Below are 21,724 nucleotides of genomic sequence, written 5' to 3'. Positions count from 1 at the left end.
GGAAGTGAGAGTCTTAGATGAGCTTCAGCAGTGAAAAGGCATTGGCTGTGGTGTCGGAATTGGCTTTGGTTTGGTGTGGAGTCCCACAAAGTGTATTGCATGTACATGTCAGCAAGACCTAGGCAATCCTCTCCTCCTGCCAGCAGCAGCAGCAGCATGGGGAGCCACAGCCTGCAGCTGCCTTGTGGGCTGCCGCTTGATTTTCTTCTGTTTATCTCCGTGCCTAAGCCACAAGTGTTGCAGCATCACCTTGTACCTTCTCAGCACCCAGCTTTGTCCCCTCAGTGCCTTTGTCTCTTGCACTGGGGTTCAATTGCATGTGCTTCACGTAAGGTTAGTCCTGGGCTTTGGGTATGTGCTGCAGCAGACGTCATGGGCTCAGTTTGTTTGTTTGTCCTTCTAAAACACCTGCCTTTTTACAGTAAAATCCAGCTCTAAAATTCTGTGAAAATCCAATAAAGCTATGGGTGAAATGAACAGATGCTTACTACAGCCTTAAAAAGACTCTAACTAAAGCTATTATTTTAAATTCTTTATCAGCAGGTGTTTATAATTGCCTATAAAAGCCATCTTCTCACTTCAGCAGAAACATTTTTAACGTATTAATCATAAGACATTCATATTTTTATAGCCAGAAGTTAAAGACCTGGCTTATTTTAAGATAAAATGTAATTTATTTCACTGAGATTGTGTGCTTGAGTTTGATTTTCAGTGATAGCAGCTCCGTATATGAATCACTTGTTCACTTATTATAAAGTAATAAGGGACACTTAAACTTTTTGGGTGGCAATATAAACCATATGTTAAAGAATTAATGAAAAACATGCAGTGCATTCCTAAGTCTTTTGGGTTTTGTTTTGTTTTTTAAATTGTACTTTTTTAGTTTCCAGTACTTTTTCTTCTGTTAGTTTAACTGTGTTATAGTTTTAGCTTCACAGACAGAGCAATTGTGGAGCACACAATGGAAAAATTGTACCCTGCAGACAATGTGTGCTCTCTGCAGAGAGTGCAAAATTCAGTGGCTATCTCAGATTGCTTTTTCATCAGACAGTGATTTTGTATCAGATGGTTGTTGGAGGTGCTCCTATACCTGAGAGCAAATGGAGACCCCGTCTATCATTATTTGGCTTCTTCCTATTGTTCAGGCACAGTGCATATTATTAAAGACCACCAATACTGTCACAGAACCAAATTGTGTACTTGGGAATTTTTATTGTTGATTCTTGGTGAAATTAGGATTTTATTATTTAAGCAGGAAGCATTTAGGTAGTGTTATTGAGCTTGTTTGTGTCCAGTATTCCTTTTTCAGTCTTTTTCTTTTTTTTTTTTTAATAAAAAACTAGAGTTTAATATTTATTTATAACTTCAGTTATTTTGGTGCTCATGGTCACTGTTGTTAAGACCTGCGTTCATAATGTCACCCAATAAATGAAAAAGCAAAGTTTACTTATTAGATTATTTAAAATTAATAACCAAAGATCTGTTAAGAAATGTCAAGGCAAAGCTGTAAAATCATTCCAAATCAGGGCAAGTCTCTTGTCTCATCTATTGTATTTGACTGTTAGGCTGGCATTGCCCCAGGGCTCAGTAACAACAGTGCATGTCTGTCTGTCAGGTTCAGCAGGCACTGGCACATAATAGCTTGGCGTGAGAGATGGCAGACCTGCAGTCACATTTTAATTCCACTGTAAGGCTGAATGTAACACTCTGGGCTTGGTGGCTGAATTTGGTTATTCTTCTCTGTGCTCTTAGCACTGGTTTAAATTAGAAACAGGCTTCTAAGCTCTTGTCCCTCACGTTAGTGGTCCTGCAGAGATCTTGGACACAGGCCTGAAAGCAGAAGGTTTGTGGGAAAGAAGCTATTTGTAGTTTTGAAAAGCATAACTTCACTGGTCAAGCAACTAGAAGGTGAAGACAGATTAATAAATGAACCCTGGATGTGGTAGTTTATTAGATATTATTAGAGTGTTCTGCATGGCCAAGCTAGTTGGAGTCTTTGGGGGTTTTTCATTTGCTTGTAAATCACTTTAGGGTGCTGCTACACACAAATGGAACTGAGCTGGGGTTTTAATGCATCGGCCCATGTTGAACTTGCAAACTAGATGGGGTAGGACCTACTGAAAAATAGTCAGTGAAAATTTGCAAAACTACTGTAATAATTCCTTTAGAACTAAACTTATGTATGTATGTACACACTTACTAGCTAAAGAGTAGTTAATAACAGCACAGATTGCTGTAAATCAATTGCAGGGCTGCCTCAGTGTCTTGCCTAATGAGGAACAGTGTAATACAAAATACATTCTTCTAATGTTATGTCCAGTTTTGTTGAAGAAATCATTTAATAAGGGTGAAGGTTTCTCACGTGCTTCTACAAAACTGCTTGATTTCCATTTGCTGCATGTGTTTTGGAAAACAGGAGGATTTTGTAGCATCGCTGTCTTCAGATTTCTGAAGTATCTGAATGTAGCTTTCAGGCCTTCTAAATTGCTTTTCACTCTATATACTTCTGAGTTAATCTACGAAGACTTCTTTCATCTTTTTTTCTCCTCCTTTCTTACTATTTTTATTATTTTCCTTTGCAAGCCTTTCATATTCCCCTAAGAATACAATTCAGGGAAAGTAATAAATTGCTTAAGTGCCATTACATGAGTCTTTCTGTGCTGGCTTCATAGGAGCACTAAATTCAGCCTTTAGATGGTTTGTATTGCAATATCTTTGCTCTCTGTTATCACCTGCAGGGTTTTTCATTGGCTTTGCCTTTCAGCTTGCTTTCCCTGATTTGCTGGGTTTTAAACCTTCTTCCAAAGGTGATTTAATGGAAATTGTTGGGGGTTGAATTTTAATGTTGCTGAGCTGCTTTTTCTTATTTTGTCAACCTTTTTTTTTAATAAGGCCTGATTAAAAGCTTATTCATACTAATGGGAATCTGCTCGTGGTACAAGGAGGCTTTGCAGAAAACTTTCAGTCACTACGCTATTTGTCTACAAATTTTATTTGCCGTAACATCGGCCTCCAGCCTGCAGGGATCTATTTGGCTTAGTGTTTACACTAATGAACTTAACACAGGAAAGTAGAAGCACTGAAATTTCACTGATGAAATTTCAGAGCTGGGATACCAAACTGATAGAATTGGAAGCTGAGATTTTAATACGGTAAGACCTAGATGTTCCTGAGGCTGGAGTAGTATAAAGAAATTAAAATTATTTTTGCAGGAGTTGCCAGCAGTGTTGTAGCTGTAAAGAGGTGCTTGCCAGAATTAAATGGTAGGGGAAAGGGCTATAACATGCCACTTAATTGTATGAAGACTGAACCATTCCCTTATTTTGAAAACACAAATGCAGTTCCAGAATGTATCAGAAGTAATTCTAGGGGAGATAGAGGCCTTTTGGAAACTGGTAATGCACTAAAACCCTGGTAGGTTCTCCTCTCTAACACTGCATGCACTCGTAAACATAAAGGCTAAATTTTGATGTGCTGTAGAGACAGATTAAACCTTTATTATATAAAAAGGGAGTTAAATACTGCATGTTTTTATTTTTTCAGAATACGAAGGCTGGGAGGGTTGCTGTTTTCATGCTCACCTCGTTCACTTTCTGACAGCAGATAGCAGCCCTGTGCCAAAATGAGCAGCAATGCTGTCACACACACAGAAAAAAATCAACCTGGCCTTGTCACCTGGAAGTTGAGAAGTTCCCAGCTAGTAATTAGGAGGAGGTTTTTGGATGCCATTCTGAAATCAGTAGAGTGTGTTTGTGTCTCTCTCAGTGACAGCCAAGGCTCTGCTCTGCAAATGCAGTACTCTGCAGATTGAAAGACATCAGTGCAAGCGGAGAGAAGGCACTGGGGGGGCATGCTGGATGCCTGTCAGGCTGGCTAGGCTGAGCTGAGCCAAGCCATGATGCTCCTCCAGCTCATTACATGGATTTGCAAAGCCATATGCCTGAACAGTGTTCAAGACTACCTTTATGTGTGCCCTCACCATGTCCTGGCTTCTCTCTTTGTGTCTCTCCCTCTGAAAAGTGTTTTGTGTCACTTCAGCTGACTGGGGCCACATTTTAGTCAAATTAAGTGCTTCTGTGTCTTTGAGGCTGAGTTAATAATTTTCCCAAACCTCTGGGGGGCCCATGGTGGGCCAAGACCTGCATGGAGTCTGCTAAGTCCAGCACACCCAGAGGGCTGTGATGTGAGGCTAATAAGCGTGAACCAGACCTGGGAGCATAAATTGGGAGTGCTGATCCTGTGTTCCCTGGCACTTGTGTAAAGAGATTGTTGAGGCTCCACAGGTGAAATATCATGGAGCCAAGCAGAGTTTGGTAAGGGCTGTGAGTTTGAGCTCAAAGCTGCACAAAAAGCAGCTACAGCTGTTCCTGGTGATGAGCTGGCCCCTGGAGCCAGGGCACTGCAGCCACTTGATGCTGCCTTTTGTAGCAACTCTGGGCCTGAGCTGTTACTTTTTGTGTGGTATGGATAATCCATGGCACCTGGGTGTGCTGCCTGCAGAGCTTCAATTGTGCTTTTCGGTTGTTTTGATCCATATTTGAAAGAATTTATAGGATGTCTGCAGTTGCAGATTAATTAACTTAGCAAGTGCCAAGGGTTCTTCATGATATGCCCTCCTGGACCTTTCCACACACATCCCCCGGCCCCACCTTACCCAGATGCTTCTGCTCAGTCGACAGTGGGATCTGAACACCTGGATATATCAACATGGAATATGATACATTGAATACGGAACAAAATATTTTTATTTTCATACCTAGTGTTTTCAGGCTGGTAGACGTGGAATTGTCAAGGATTTTCTGTTGGTTGGGGTTTGGTGAGTTTTTTATCCTCTCTTTAGAAGAAGTTTTGACTTTCTCTCCCTTGCATAGGTATGTATCTGTGATAACTTGACCAAGGCTCTTTTTTCCCAAAAAAGGGAAATAAAAATCTAGACATGCTGCTTTGTATTGGAAAATAGTGAGACTACAGGAAAGGAAAGTAGTCTAGTGCTCTTGTTCATTCAGCTGAGCAAGTACAGCATCAAAGAGTTAAATCACTGATTTTCTTAAGTTGCAGATGCAAGAATTTGGCCTCAAGCAATTAATTGCTGTTGAGAATGATGTTGGTACACTGTCATTCTCTCTAGTATTTCAAACGATTTTTACATTAATATAGCTGCCCTACGGGTTATTCTAACAAAAGGAAATTTACAGTCTTAGGAAAAAAAATCTTTCAGTGGGTTGTCTCTTTTTCTAATCCTTCTTCTTCTTTAGGGAGAGGCTTAATCAAGTTTTACCTAGCTTGTGTCTTTTAACAAGTGTTTTAAGTATTTGTCTTCAAAGCTAATCTTGAGTAAATACAGCTAGTTAATAAAGATAAAAGAATGTTCTTGCTTTAATGGGAAACTTCAGAGAGCTAATTTGTATCTGAATGACCTGTAGATATTATTTTCCCTGAGCTCCAGGAGAGCCTCTTCTGCCAGAGACTTGACTGAATTCCTCTTGGACTCTTCGTGTCTCTCATCTGCAGAGTCCAACAGGTGCAACCGCCTCCATCGATAAGGATTTCAGTTGCAGGTTGTCTCCACTGTTCTAAGCAACAGTGAGAAATTTGGTCCTAAATTTGTGGTGTCGTTTTGCACTGATCTTGTGGAACCAAGTGTCAAGCTCAGTGTTAAATCAGGAATTTATAGTTTAACAATGAGTGGTCTTTGGTAAATGCCCTCAGGCTTTAATTTATAAGACTGTGCGTGCCAGATTTTAATAGAAAGGTTATTGTTAATACATTACTCTTGGGTTTGGCCAGTGTTATTTTATCTCTGAATATACATACTATAAAAAGTATATTGGTGGATAAATGAGACATGGTACTAGTTTGGAGTAATTATGTAAACATTTATGTCAAACTAGCGACAGCTCCAATCTTAATTTTTCTTAGTAATGCAATTAAGCAATGCACATGTGTGAAAATATCTGTTGTGTCTAATTTAGCTACCAGGGAGTGATTTTCTTTGTTCTTTTTTTTTTAATCTGAGAAAGGTTTTCTGCTGTTCTCAGTGGAGGAACTCATAGGGTTCTTGTTCAAAGCACCCATGTCTGTTCTTGGAAAGAAGCAAGACAATTTTTTTTAATCTTTTCAATATTTGTTCCTTTCATACTGGATTTATATGGCTCAACTTTGCTCATATTAAAACGCTAAATTAGAAAATATGCTAGTTTGATTAATATTTATACTAAATTGGATATGAATTACTAATAAAGTTTACAAGAGCGATAAAAAGTTACTACTTCATTGAGGCAAAGTTACTGGAATATTTGGCTCTTGGTCATCAGTGTTTTTTGAAATGGAACTGTAGTTTTCCCTGAATAGGTAAGCTTACTTTCCTTGAAAAGGAACTCCTAAAGGCTTGTGGAGTGCTCAGATTCCCAGAGATGATACACGTGTGTTTTGTCAGAGCTGCAGGCAGTATTAGCTAGAGTCATTCTGTTGCTTTTTTCCATTCTTCAGGATACAGTGCTTAATAACTCAAGTTGCTGTATTAGTTTGTGATGCTATATAAATTCTATTATATTCATCAGCAAAGCTCTTGATGCTTTTTCCTGCAGTGTCCTCGTGTCTTAGCTTGGCCATTAGGATTTGGAAAGGTAGGCAGCTGGGTGGGGGAAAAAACCAGTTGGATAGTTGGCCTTGGAGGGTTGTGGTCAATGGGTCATACTGAACCTGGTGGCCAGTAGATGACACATGCAGTCTGCAGGATTCTGGCCTGGCTCTGCCCTGCTCCTTGTCTCTAGCAGTGGCCTGAGGTAGGTGACTCTCAGGTGCACTCTCAGGTTTGCAGTGACCGCAGACCAGGGGCCCAGTGGCTCTGCTGGAAAGATGGGCTTGCAGGAACCTCACAGAATTAAGCAGAGATAAATACCAAGTCCTGCACCTATGGGAAAAAGGAGTCTGTGGCAGGAACACAGTCTGGGGACAGAGGGGCTGCAGGAAGCAAGCTCTGTGGGAAAGGCCCCCAAGGTGCTGTCAGGCACCAGGAGAGGCTGTGCCATCTCCATCCTGGGAGTTTTTCAAATCTGGATTAGGCAAAAGCCTGAGGAACCTAGTCTGGCCTCATGGCCAGGTAGAGGTTGGACTTAGATACATCCTCAGGTCCTTTTCAACCTGAAATACCTTATCCTGTAATTCTGTGACTAATTCTTTATTCGGTTTCAGATTTGAGTTTGAATTTTACCTTTATAGCTTAACTTGCATGTCTGAAATGTTACATGCTCAGTCTGTTCTATCACAAATCCAACTAACTCTTGGTCTTTGTGTGTTTAATGTTCCATGAAAAAAAAAAAAAAAATCTGGGCCTTTACCAAGCTCACATTTCAAAAATAATTGTTATATAACCAGTGTGATTTGCATCTCTGTGCTTATTACTGGTTTCTTTTGTTCTTACTTCTTGTGTAAACTTGCCACATGATTAATATGCCTTTTTTTTTCAACAGAGGGAGAATATATCAAGATGTTCATGCGAGGCCGACCAATCACAATGTTCATTCCTTCTGATGTAGAGAACTATGATGATATTAGGACAGAGCTGCCTCCTGAAAAGTTAAAACTGGAGTGGGTGTATCCTTAATATCAATAACTATTCACTGCTCCCTTTTTGTCTTGTCTTGCATTTTTCCCTTTTAGAATCCAGTCTTGTCTCTTCTCTGTTAAAAGGTGAAAACTAAAAGATCAGGGGAAATGTTCAAATTAATATAATAATGGAGATGTTTTGTATAATACTCCTGTTTGTATAATAACTCCTGTATAATATAACTTTAAATGGCAGACAACATAGGTATGGAAATACTGTACTTTTTATTTATTTATTTTGCTGTTGACCCTAATTCTAATTTATTAACTGATTTATATTTAGTGCTGCAAAACAAAGCGTCTTTGTAGAGTTACTGATTTTGAAAAATGTCTGCCTCTGCTTCCCACTATATTAATGTAGGCTTTGTTTCAGGAACCATTAGTTTTCAATCTCTGATCCTTTTTAGGAAGTTTTAGAGCTATGGAAGATGTCGAATTTGTTGTCCTTTGCTACAGAGTGAGGATTAGAGAAGTAGCCATCCTTTGCACTGCTTCTGTAAAGTGAAGCGGTTAATTTCTTGGAAACTGTTTTGTATTAAATGCACTAAATTTATCATTTGGAGAACTGAGTAGGTGTGTGGCTGATGACAATTCTGCACGTTTACTAGATCAGACATTAAGTTCATTTTTAGAGATGTGCTTTTGCACATGTTTGGGGCTTCCTGTCACTCCCCCATCTCTGCAGATTTTTCCAGTAAGCTGTGATTGTGTAAGTAAGTTTCTTAGTACTTCAGTAAAATAACATGTCTAGGCAGCACTTGAGTTGTTGTAATAACCTGAAGTTTTTGATGCTCTGATGCTGCTGAAAGCAGTAAGATTTTTTTAGGAATGTTGACGATACACTGTCTTATGTCAGGAAGAAAGTTTCAGATTAAAGTCTGACTGGAAGGAAAGCAGAGCTCTTACTCATGCTTTGTAAAACTGTGGTACCTAGTTTTCCAACCATCACAGCTCTTGGTTGCTGTTGCTGACACTCATGACTGTGGAGTGAATTGGGTCAGTCAGTGATCTGGCTTTGTAATCTATTTTTGTGAAGTTAATTTTCAAGCAGGACCGATACATTAATTTGATTTGCCTCACAAACATGCAAGGACTGGAACTGGCATACTGGAGGAACATCAGCTTGACTTTTCCAGCATCAGTGAGCAGTTTGGACTGATGAAAACTGATCATGAAATCACACCCTCAGTTAAGTAGGTGCAAATCCCAGTGTGGACACATTTAATGTCCAAGAATCTTAAGTTCAGGTTAAACCAATTGGCTGCTGAGGTCTAATTAAAGTGAAATAAATCCAGTCGTAAGAGACTGTCCGTATGTTTTGGAATGTGCTTAAGGAAATGTCATCCCAAATCTGACCAGTATATTTATGAGTGCAGGATATCTTTTGGAAGAAAAGGTGAAGAAAATGAGGAAAAGGCAGTAAAATTTATGAGGACTAAATATTGGTCTTTATGAATTTCAACAAAATTGCTCTTTAGTTTTGAAAATGCAGCAGCAGCAGACCTTCTTTATGCTTAGGCTTAGCAAAGGGAACATATCTGCAAGGCAGCTCTATTTTGCAAATATGATGGCAAACTGAACCCTGTACACCTTATTAAAAAGGCGTACACCTTATTAAAAAGGACAGTGATTCACTTAGTATTTTACTAATGTCAGTGTTTTGCACTTGGAAGCTCAACTGAGTGTTGAATAGTTTTGTTTATAGGATTTATTTGAATTCTTTTAATTCTCATGCCTTCTGGATGATTTTTTTATAATTCAGTTTTCCTTTGTTGTTGCTCATTTGGAAAATGCTGGTCTACTATGACCTGTTGCAAGGAAGCAACAGGGAGATTATTGGGGTAGTTTTTTGGTTTGGGACATGGAGGGTCCCCTTTTTAGGTGTTTCCTTGTAGGTTTATTCATCTCCTGATACTCTATACTGTAGACTCAACTAGGGAAACGTAGCTTTTGTCTGCCTTGCAGATTTTTGTCATTTGAAGAAATGCCTAAGCCGCTTGGCAAGATAAAGCAGCTCATGATGGAGTCTGAGCTCTTGACTCTGTCTGGTTCCTGAGTGATGTCATTTAAATCGAATAATTTAGTTTGAGTATCCCTGCTTTGTAGTGCAAATTTTGCTACTGTACTTCAATGACTGGTTAAAGCATATCTGACATTCCTAGTAATAGCAAAATTGGCTTATTTAGTAGCTTCAGAGGTCACAGTCAGTGCAGCTTTTGACAGTGACTTTCTAGAGTCTTTCTCCCAGTGTATAGTAGCTCAGTTTCAAGAGGGTATTTCAGACTCCATTTTATGAGATTATTTTTAGCAGTAGTGCTCTTCTTTCTAAGAATACTTGAAGACAGTGGTAAATATACTGCTGAATTCTGGTGTGCAGTAGATCACTTTTCATGAGGGCAGCAGCTATTTTTAGTCAGTTCAAACAAACAAACAAAACCCCCCAAAACTTAAAGTTTTTAAACATATTGAATGTTGTGACAAAACAGTTCTTGTAGTTGGTGAGAAATAATCACAATATCAAGGCAACTATCTCGCTGTTTCCCTGATTTAATCATCAGCTTCACTGAAAGATTAACATTCGGTGGAAATCAAACATCAAAGTTGTGTCACCCCTTTTTCTGAAGAGACACAGTCAATTATTGCATTAATTTTATTGCTTAATGGTATGGGTATACATTAATTGTATGCATTAATTGCACTGTATGTGCTGCTTTGTTCTGCATGTGTGGAGCAGGAAAGAAATGCTGTGGAGCAACAATCCTTCTTTTTTTCACTCAAGATAGTCTGGGATGGAGAATGAAGAAAGCAAAAAAAAATTGTCCCACAAAACAGGTAGTTCCTTTATGTGTTTGTAAAAAATGTGCTTCTAGAAAATGCAGCCACTCTTTGGTACTTTATTTTGTAGGAGGATATTATTTGTTTTATTTTAGCTTGGCTAAGCATGGAAGGCTTCTGCTGTGGAAAGGCATGTTTATGTAAATCTTTAATACTTTTCTAGGATGAATGTTCAAAGATGTCAATCTTACTAAATCCTTATCAATACATTCCCTATTGTGTACAGCAGATGAGCAAAATCTGCCTCTCTCTTCTGAGAAAGTATTTAAAATAGCATTCTTAATGCTTCAGGATAGAAAAAATATTTTCATTGGTTTGTAGCCCATTGCTTTTGAAAGTTCAGCTGTTTGGTTTGTTGTTTGTTATTTTTTATAAAAGGCCATTCTGGGGTTTCTTTTAGTTCCATCAGTGTTTAAAAGAAAAAAAGAGGAAAATTGAGGGGGGAAGTAAATATTAATGGAGGAGAGACAGAGGCATCCTTTTTTTCTGCCCTCAGCACTGTGTTGTATCAGCATTTCTCTCAGTATCGTTTACTTAGCGAGCCAGTGAATAATCTCTGCTTCAGAGGAGCCATTGTGTTCTTCCCTGCTGAACGGAAGACAGCAAGATATAAATCTGTTTTGTTTTCCACACTCCAAAGGGGTTTAATTGACAACTGAATGCAATGTCCCTCTTTGAACTATTGTTTAATTACAGCATGTGTTTAATTTTGCAAGTGTTCCTCTGGTCTGGTGGCACTGCAGAAGAGGAAGGGTGGTGGGTAGTGTAGTGGGGCATTTTTGGGGATGCAGTGCTGCGTTTGATAGAAAGGTGTTTTTCAAGGAGAGTAGAGGTCAGGCTCTCAGATTAGGAGATGCTAGTTTAGATGCTACCAAACTTGATGCACCTGCCTTCATTTATGAGAAAGGGCCATCTTCATCCATCAAGCTTTCTCCACATGGGCCTTTCAGTTCCTTTTATTTACCTTGATTAGCCAGCAGCTGAAGCTGGAATCCTTCAGCCAAAGCTGCTTAATGTGTTCCCCATCTTTTTCTTGCTATTGCAGGTGTATTAGTTGGCAGTGAAGTGGAAAGCTCTCTAAAGTGCACGACATAACAGGAAAATAATATTTTTGGGGCTACAGAGCTAGATCATAAAGTCTGAATTATGATGTTAATTGTTCCTGGTGACCCAGGAAACTGAAATATAGTCAGGCAGCCACGTTAATAGTCTAGAGGAAGAAAACCGCACCTGTTCCAAAGAAATAATGAGTTGTAATAACGTTTGATCAGTGCCAACCAAAGCTCGTTCACAGTATGTAAAACTTCTGAATGTCATTAGGAGCTGTGCATATTCCTACAGAAACATGCCTTTTATATATTTTGGGTAGATTTGGATATAGTATTTTTCACTGTGTAAAATCCTTTTAAGTTTGGTTTGTTTAAAAAATACTCTTAAAACGATCTAAAGGAATCTTTCCTGAATTTGGCAGCTGCAGAAGCTTGCCTTTTCCTGTAGGGCATTAGGAATTGTTTTAAAAGGCCAAATGAAAGCAAGACTCTGCTCCCCAGCCTGCTGATACAGAGCTCTGCTGCTGTAAAAAATGGTAAATTAGAATAATGAGTCCTGCTGTTACCTAATGAAATAGCCCATGAAATTTTTTACAAAACTTCAGTACTACATTTGCTTTACTTCTACCATATCTTATTTTTACATCAATGATCATCATTTCTTCAGGGATTTGGGTTCCTGAAGTCCAGTTCTCTGGGGTTTTTGTTTTGTTTTGTTTTTAAACTGTGTTAATGAAATCATGCTGTAGTTCCAGAGGGAAAAACTTGAAGAGCATTTGCTGACATGAGAGCTCCCTGGGAATCCTTTAAGGGGGAAAAAAAAAAAAAAAAAAAAAAAAAAAAGTTGGTTGTTTTTTTTTCATATGTTCAGTGATTGTGAAAACCTTGACTGAAAAAAAATACAGATATGGGTATCGTGGAAGAGACTGTCGAGCCAATGTTTACCTCCTTCCTACCGGAGAAATTGTGTATTTCATAGCCTCAGTGGTGGTACTATTTAACTATGAGGAGAGAACCCAGCGGCACTACTTGGGTCACACCGACTGTGTTAAATGGTTAGTATACAACATTTGCATGTAAGTGTGTGAGTAATAATGCAGAAATATTTCTTTTCCTCTCCTGCTGTACGTACAAACTAATTAATGTCATCGTAGTTATAGTTATTTCCTGTTTAATCAGTCCCAGTAGACTTCTATGTAGTAAATACAGCACAGACAAATGGTGTTAGAGCAGTCCATGCTAGCTTAGAATGTCTGGCTTAAATGTAAAGCAAGGGGATATGTATACTATCTAAGAGTGCCAGGTTGAGGAAAGGATTGTGCGTAAATTCTTCCAAATACTTGTCCGGGAAAGTAAAAATTGTTTTTAGCCTGACTCTGAATCAGTTGTTTACAGGCAGTGCGGCCAATGTGCAATCTTAAAGGAGAACTAGAAAACCATGTCAAAAACTATGCAGTCATACTCTCATTTTGTAAAAGATGCCCCATCCAAGTATAAAGACAGGGAAATCAGGAAGATGTCTGGAAAAAAACCAAACAAACAAAAAAAACCGCACAAAAACCTAGAGAAGGAAGATTGAAGCCAATGTCATTGTGGGTGCAAAGGCAGTTACAGAATTTGCTATGTTAGTCTGAAGAGTAGTGCACAAAATGTAATGGTAAACATAAACTTTACTGTGCAGTACCTGACTGGAGAAAATTTGAGATCTAAACATCTTTTCTCTTATCTGTGTAATTGCTTCCTGTGAGAGGAATGATGCTAGTTTGTGTTTTTCACTTTCATTCAGAAAATTGAACTGAATTGTAAATTTTTTGGTGTCCATCATTTTGACCTCTTCAGGTTTGCCCTGGCCCCCTTTATTTTTTTCAATGGCTTTCTTCACCATTGCAATTTTACAGCGAAAGTAATTAAGAATAAAGATCAAAAAATCCCAAGGACTGAGAGGATGTATTCTCTAAAATCTGGTTTTTTTCACATCCGCTTCAATGAAAAATGTGATAAGGGCGGATTTTTACTTCCACTAGTAGTGCACCACACTTCAGTAGTACAATTACATCAGTAACTCATTTCAATTGGCAGTAATCCCCGACTCCTGGGTGCACAGGCAAGCCCTCAGCCAACTTTTCTGGCTTTTTCCCCCCAGGTTCATGACATCTCTAGATTTAGGCATAAATTACACTATAGTGTTTATAAATATGGCACATAACTATGTGTACGAGGTTCATTATGAGACAATGTAGATTTTGTTACAGTGGACTCCCAGTGTAGTGCAAACCTGAGATGTGTCAGAGCACATGTGGAGGGTGGCTCTTCTGGCACTCCTGGTTGTGCGTCAGCAAACAGTGTGGAATGAAATATCTGATGAGAAATATTCAAGCTGACTCCTTAAAAGTGGGATTTAGGGTCATATGTGTCTTCGTGGGCTTTTGTTGAGAAACAAAAAAAAAAATATACAAAACACCTCTCCGTTTTGAAGACCTATGACAGCAAAAGCAAGTCATATTTCTGTCTGTCTTAGTCTTGCAGTTCATCCAGACAAAATTAGAATTGCAACAGGACAGTTAGCTGGAGTGGATAAAGATGGAAGGGTAAGTAATAGAGCTGTTGAGCAGTAGTATCTTGTTTTAAAAATCAGGAAAAAGTGGTTTGGGGTTTTTTAATCACCTTCTGTCTGCAGTTTATATTATGTGCTGCATTTACTGAGATATTTTAAGTTTCTCAGGTAATAGCCTCTATTTCTAGCAAAAGACAGTAACACAGAAACACTCAACCATACATTAAAAAGAGCAGAAGCTCATCAAGTCCTTTATCTGTAAGCAAACATGAAACTTGAAATTGATTTATAAAGCCACATCATTTCTGTCATACTACTTTCAATATGTCTTCTCCCAAGGGAGAGCATATCCCCAGTTCTATGGGTCAGTATAGTCTTAAGGCTTCATAGAAGAGAAAACCAACTTCGAGAATTCATGGAAGGTATGCCAAGATTTACTATAAACTTGCTCATTGGAGAGCAAGTGGACTTAAATGCTGCTCTCCACCCCTTGGCATAATTCTGTCAGAATTTGAATAATTGGATCATTTTCATGAAGTTATGAACAGAGGGGGGACAAAAGACAGATGCTATAAAGTGTAGAAGCGTGTTAAATATAACTTCTTTTTCAGAAGTTCAGCTTAATTTTTTATATTTTGTAAGAAATTTATGTGGGGGCTTTTGTATACAGGATTTCCACAGAGCATTTTCTGACTACTGTTAGAGCTGGTGGTTTTGTTTTTTTCACCAGTACAAAGATTTTCACATTCAATGGTGAATGCTGTCCTTAAGCCAAGTTAATTTGCGATTGCTTCTAAGCTAGTTTGGGATAGTAGTTGTATGAAGCATAACCACGGACATTTTCGTTGAGTGGTTGGTGATGTAAGAGGCTCAGTGCACAAGGGTTTGTTTCTTTTCCTTTTTTCCTAATTGATATATATAAGCCCAGATTTGATCATTATTTTCAGTTGTTGCATAATATCACTAGTCTGGGGTGTGAAATGCAGGATGTCTCTTCCACTATTTACTCAATTCCTTGAATTGCTTCAAGTATTTTCACAACTACCCAGTGCCTTTAGTGCTGCCACATTGGTAGCCCAGACATAAGGACCAGCATTGCCCTGAGTTTCCCCTTTTGGCTTTGAGGACAGTACCCAGCAGCATGAGCAGCACAGGTCACTCTGCAGTTTGTAATCCAGGCAGCAGCTGCATTACAAACTGCAGAGCGAAGCTTCCCAAAGCGCGGCCCCGGCCCGCGGCGCTTTCCCTGCCGCTGACCCGCCTGTGCCGTTGCTTTTCCACGCAGCCCCTGCAGCCCCATGTGAGAGTGTGGGACTCGGTGAGCCTGGCCACGCTGCAGGTCATCGGCCTCGGCACCTTCGAGCGCGGAGTGGGCTGCTTGGATTTCTCCAAAGCGGTAAGATGGGCGCAGTTCCTGGGGGTGCTCCGTAGGACGGTCCCCTGTGGAAACGGGAGGGAAATCTCTGGAGGTTTTGTGTGTAGTTGTCTAGCTGGTCTCTTTTGGTATTAAAAGTGTGTCACTAAAGTTTCTGTGTACTTTATAAAGCAGCTGACAGCAAACTGGCAGGAAAAACAGGAAATGGCACATGTAAAATTGCGGTAGCAAACCAGCACGGTAAATAAACAGCAGACAAGAAAAACCTTAACTAGAAATTGAAGTCCACACTGGGTTTGGTGGTTTGGTTTTGTTTGTGAGGAGCTTAGTTGTTTTTTTTCTTATTTTGATGTTAAAAACAAATTTGTTGGTGAGGTTTGTGAAGACAAAATTTAGTGGGTTCTGATAGGCGGGTTAACTTCTTTGCTTTCACAGCTGGAGTAGGTTTTTGTCCACCAACAGGAAATTAAAAGAAAAAAACAACCCTCACATTATCTTGTACTATTTTTTCCCAAGGAATAACTTGTTCACTTTCTGCCTCTTCTTTTGCATAGAAAAAATAATAGAGGTCTTTGTTACTGGACCCATAGAGTTTATCAGAAAAATTGGTAGCACATGGAGATGCACTACTTGGTACTGAGAAAATTCTCATTTCAAATTTGGAAAAGAGTTGGAGAATTTTGTAAAATATGACCATATTTTATTCTTCAAGCTACCACTGCTTTTTTGCCAAAAGACTGGGGCATGTCAGACCTTGTGAAAACCCAGGTTGGATTCTTGCATTGCATCAAGAATTAGTATATGTAAAAGCCAGAAAATGCAGAAAAACAATCTCTGAAGTATTTTACTAACAGAGGAAGAGATTTGCAGGACAGCTGAGGTGGGAAGGGATGTCTGCAGATCGGTCACCTCATCCACTGTCCTGCGTACAGCAAGTTCTGTCAGAGAAGGCTGCTTAGGCTGTGGTACAGCTGGCTTCTGGGAATCTCCAGGAATGGAAACACAACAATGTCTCTGGGTGACCTGTTGAAAAGAAATTCTTGTACTCTCTTGCTGCAGTTTCACTTAGCAATTGAAAGAATTTTTGTAGCACTGAAATGTTGCTGTTTAGATATAGTACGTTCTGTGTTTTGTAAATAATTTGAAAGAAGTACTGGCATTCCTGTCACTCCAACAAACCAAGGAAACTTGCACCCTTTAGGATAGAGATCTTTTTCAATGTGAATAAGAATGCATTCCGTTATTTTAAAAACAAAAAATGCATGGAATTTTTGAGGACTAGATTTTAGTTTTCATTAGTTCTGTTTTGCAGCTGAAACTGAATTTAGTACCTTATTACAGTCTCACATGATTGCTCACTAGACTGAAACAGTTTGTGTGCAGTATCCAGAACTCTGTTTTTACAACAGAATTGATTAACCTCCACAAGAGCTGTGTACATCGCCAATGCTGTCTTCAGCATTTCTTCCCATCTAATAATTCACACATGTATTTGCATATTACCGCTCAGAATAGTGCTTGGGAATAATAACTTTAGCCACCTCTATTTTCATAATTTGTTAGAGAATAAAGTTAACTTTAATGAAGAAGCAACTATAATATAGTTAAAGTCTCCTTCAAATCTTTCTACAAATGTCCTTGAAACAATTGGTTTGTGCAAGTATGCATTGCTGGGAATAAATATGTGTTTAGGATTTTTTTTCTCTGTTCCTTGTAGCCATATATTTGCCATTTTGTTGTAAAGTTGTTCAAAATAAGTGGTTTCAGTTATTTAATACTGTAGGGGCTGCTCTGCCTCCACTGTAAACATTATTCTATTCAGAAAGTGGTACCTTTGCTGCAGTTTTACCAAGTACATGATGAAACTGCTGGTACTTCATGACGCATAAGGAAAAAAATGAAACATGCTTACAGAATTTGATAATGTAGTTGTGTGGATGTGATGGTGGCATTTAGGAAAAAAACACAAGTGGAGCTGTATGTCTGTCCTCTGAGACCTGAGGAAAAACAAAATATTTATAGAATAGAAAACTAAATAATTTTGCTGCTATCCTGAAATTGCAAACACAGAAAAAAAACCCCAAAACAAACCAAACCAAAAAAAAAAAACAAAACCCAATGAAAACCAATGAACAAAAACAGAGTAAAGGCTTGGTATGATACTTTTAAAGTTTTCCTAGAATATTATTTGAAGAGTGGTCATTTTTAATGCAATTATACAAAAATCTGTGTCTATCTTAAAGAAAAAAAAAAAAAAAAGGAAATTTCCATGTGTATTGAGGTTGTAATTACTTTGAAAGGACTTGGTTAATTTATATTTGTACCTTTGTGGATTTTTTAAAATGCATCTGCCTTGCCCTGTTTCTAAATTGAATATGACAGTACTTTGTCAGTACTTTTTTTATTCTTTTTCCTTTAGGATTCTGGTACTCATTTGTGTGTAATTGATGACTCTAACGAGCATATGCTTACTGTATGGGATTGGCAGAGGAAATCAAAAATAGCAGAGATAAAGGTAATTTTTGCACATGAAATTCTGAAACGTAAGTGGCTTTATTCCCATAAATACAAGTTTGTGAGACGTGCTTTTGGTCTTACTTGGAAACTGTAACTGTGTAATATTGCTGGCTTGTTTAAGGGTTCCACAAAAACATATTCTTAACTTATTTACTGGAAGAGGTTTGAGTATTGAAGGGTTTGTAATTACATTTTACTCATCCTTAAGAGCCAATGCAAATAAAGCAATTGTCTAATGGTTTCTTAATTTAAAAAAAAAATCCTGGGAACTTTAGGAAACTAAATGAGCGATTCAGTCTGTAGTTGTTTAAAAACATAAACTGCTTTTAGACATTTCTTATTTCAATTTTGTCGGAACCAAATTCTACTTATTGGTACTCAGTATGTGTTTCTTCTCATTTGAATTCCTAACCACTTTTGTGGATTGCAGTCTTGTCTGCTTTTCTGTTTCTTTTTGAACTTTTCCAAGTTTCAGACCGATGAAATGTGTTCAGAGGTGTTGCACTCAGTGCTCATGTAAAGCTGATTTCACTGAATCCTTTCTGTTATCCAGTATCAAGCAAGCAAATATTTCATGCATGTGGAACTGAGTATTTGTCTATTTTTATAAATCATGCTCCACAAACATATATATCTATATCATTACAAACTAGCCATTTCAGGTAACAAAATCAGGTTGGTTTGGCCTGTTCTCTCTAAATTGTGTTGACCAATACTAACTGTATTCTGCAAGTTTTAATTTACTTCTATGACAGTATTTGCATTTCCTTGTTGTTATTTTGTGTGAAACTATTTGGCATATGCCTTGTATTTCCTGCTCACTGACATTATGTTTTGACTGTTTTTGCATTCAGGGGAGTTCCTTGGTGTTTCAGAATTGGCTAAAAAAATATTTGGCAGGGACATCTTGCCCTTCAGAACTTATTCTCATCTAGGATTTGGTCTTAGAGTATCTTAAGCACCTTCTGTGGAAGATGGTGTGAGTAGAATTGCATCCCTTGAGCTGGGATGCAAAAAAACCCCTCCATTTGGGTTTTCAGTCCTTAAATTCCAAATTATTTTTTTGGCATAGTAGGTTTGCTCATGTGCAAACTGCATGAGAAGCATAATTCAGTAAATATGGTGATGGAAAAAAAAATAAAGGAACTTTAGAAGATTTTTTTTTTTAAGTAAGCCTAAAGTGGGGAGGTAGGAAAAGTTTCTCCCTAAGATGTGATTTAAGAGTACTCTTACGTATAGATCACAGAGCAGCTGGGGTTGGAAGGTACCTGTGGAGATCATCAGTCCGTCCCCCAAGCCAAAGCAGGTTCACCTAGATCAGGTTGTCCAGGTGGCTTTTCAGTATCTCCAGAGAAGGAGACCCCACAACCTCTCTGGGCAGCCTGGTTTGAAATCCTGTAGAAATAAATGCATTTACTTTCTTGTTTTGTAGTAATTTCTTGCAGGAGATTTGTCTTCAAAGGCAGTTTGGTTGAATATACATTAGAAGTTAAGTTAAATGACCAGTCAATTTGTTATGTTTGGTAAAGGATGAAATTGGTAAAGGATTAAATACTTTAAGATGTTGGTAATTCAGTAGAAGTACATGCAGCCAGTAAAAATAGAGAAGTAGGACCCTATGTTTCAAAGTTTTGAGTTATGCAGGCTTTTCTTCTTCGTGAGGAGGAAAGGAAAGCAAAGAGCCCAAAAGAATTTTTACAGAATTTCAGAAAGAGAATGATGGATATAATCCTACAATATTATCATTGTCTTACTTGCCTCTGTCTCAGCTTTGTTATCCAGAACAGCAAACTAGTCTGTGTAAAAACTAAGCAGGGTTTTAAATCCAAAAAAGTGTCCTTCATACATTACTCATTTTCCTTGGCAGAAGTCTTAGCTATTTGAGAGAGCAGAAGCTTTTGTGATTTAAAAGGGAATATTAAACCGTAACTTGTGTACTGAAGTTTAATAAAGATCTCCTATGTATGTGAAAAATCAATATATATAAAGTTATATGTGCAGTCATTCAGACAGCTGACTTAGACAGAATATTAGAAATACTTTCGAGCATACAATGAGCTATCTAGTTTTACATATCTCTGTTCTGAAGCTTGGGGGTTTTGCATGTGTTTTAAGTTGTTAATGTCCTACCTGAAAAATATTATTTCTGTTATTATTTCAGACTACAAATGAAGTTGTTCTTGCGGTAGAATTCCATCCCACTGATGCAAATACCATAATAACATGTGGCAAATCTCATATATTTTTCTGGACCTGGAGCGGCAATTCATTATCAAGGAAGCAAGGGATATTTGGGGTAATAATATCTTGATACCACAGTTTTAAATCAAAGGAAATCACATTTTCTGTACATGTGCTTTGTTCTTACCATGTACTGTCTGATCAGAGAGGTAAACATACAAAAAAAGGCTAAATTCTGCTTATGTGTACATAGGGTGTAAAAGTGCAGATGTTTTATTCTAATTATGTAACAAGTACAAGCAATTATCCCTTTCTCTTGCTTATTTTGTTTCAGAAATATGAGAAACCCAAGTTTGTTCAGTGTTTGGCTTTCTTGGGAAATGGTGATGTGCTCACTGGAGACTCAGGTGGGATAATACTTATATGGGGCAAAACTACTGTAGAAGCTACTCCAGGAAAAGGAGCTAAAGGTAGGATATGTTGGGAGTTAGTCACAGATTTTTTGTAGTCTATAGAAGACAAACAGAAAGGATGGCATTAGGGAAGGAATAGAGAAACAGGCCTGACTCAGAGCATGCACTTCCTATCATTAACAGGTGGTACCTAAGTCCTGCAAGTCCTATGAATTTGCTGAGTTAAGAGCAGTCTGGAATTTCTCTATTAAGTTAATAAGACTGTGCATGAAATGAATGAAAACTACTTTACCTAAATGTTTTGCATTTTTAAGAAATGTCGTTAATAGGCTTTCCTTTGATGTGATGATTTGAAAAAGGCTGTAGGGTCAGTTTGGGGATTCTGCAGGCTGCCTTTGCCTCTTAAGGCTTATGTTGCACCATGCTTAGTCTCAGAGGAATACCATTAAGTGCTGGAGCTGACGTTAATAGGACTTGTGAAGTACAATTACACTGCTTAGTTGTAGCCGTTCCATGAATAACAGTTTCTGGTTTAGCTGACCCTCAAGTCTTGATATACATAAAAAATAAATTTGTAATTTGAAATTGAACTAACTCTTTAGAGCAAAGCTTTTGTGAAAAAGAAAGGAAAATGATTTGTTATCCAACATATGCAGACCTGGCACAGCTTAGCCTTCATAAATTCAATGATAATTCATTTTACTTGGCAGCTATTTCAAACACTCTGTTTAAATTGGTATGCCAGGAAAACATTCATGTAAAAAGTACATTTTAACAGTAAGTCTGATTTTGTAGGTAAATCTTTTTCTCATCTTTCAAGCTAGCTGCAATGGAAAAGTAATTCAACATATTATCTGATGTTTCATTTTTAATTTCTTGTGCAAAAATGACCTTTTTTCAGTATAACCCTAAGTGTTATCAAATAGAATATTTATTTACGTTGGCTTAACTAAAGGTGGGGTTTCGAGTTGGCTTATCACATTAGATTGCTCACAGGTCTGATCTCATACTCTTTCACAGTGTGAGAGCACACTGATTTAAACTGACTTGAGCCATAGGCAGAGTCAGCAAAGTTAAGCTCATAGCTGGTTGGTATTTCACTTTTTCTGAGAATGCTATTTGAAAATATGCAACACCAGAACATTGTTTGTTTGGGTATTTTAAATTACTTTCCAACGACAGTTCTTTTGAT

The 21,724-nt window shown here is 38.1% G+C and overlaps 1 protein-coding gene across 3 annotated transcripts in view; it reads left to right on the top strand.

Annotated features, from left to right (window-relative positions):
• EML4 (EMAP like 4) overlaps nucleotides 1–21,724 on the top strand; it is a 145,864-nt gene that overhangs the window by 102,330 nt on the left and 21,810 nt on the right. For all 3 annotated transcript variants that reach the window (XM_066316112.1, XM_066316111.1, XM_066316110.1), the window contains 7 exons: nucleotides 7,473–7,596; nucleotides 12,398–12,547; nucleotides 14,011–14,080; nucleotides 15,332–15,442; nucleotides 17,841–17,936; nucleotides 20,100–20,234; nucleotides 20,454–20,589. In XM_066316112.1, coding sequence (XP_066172209.1) covers nucleotides 7,473–7,596; nucleotides 12,398–12,547; nucleotides 14,011–14,080; nucleotides 15,332–15,442; nucleotides 17,841–17,936; nucleotides 20,100–20,234; nucleotides 20,454–20,589 — 822 coding nt within the window. The remainder of the gene's footprint in view (nucleotides 1–7,472; nucleotides 7,597–12,397; nucleotides 12,548–14,010; nucleotides 14,081–15,331; nucleotides 15,443–17,840; nucleotides 17,937–20,099; nucleotides 20,235–20,453; nucleotides 20,590–21,724) is intronic.

This window comes from Sylvia atricapilla, chromosome 3 (assembly GCF_009819655.1).
Source record: "Sylvia atricapilla isolate bSylAtr1 chromosome 3, bSylAtr1.pri, whole genome shotgun sequence".
NCBI lineage: Eukaryota > Metazoa > Chordata > Aves > Passeriformes > Sylviidae > Sylvia > Sylvia atricapilla.
The sequence above is the reverse complement of the archived record's forward strand: the minus strand, read 5'-3'. Positions and strand labels throughout refer to the sequence as shown.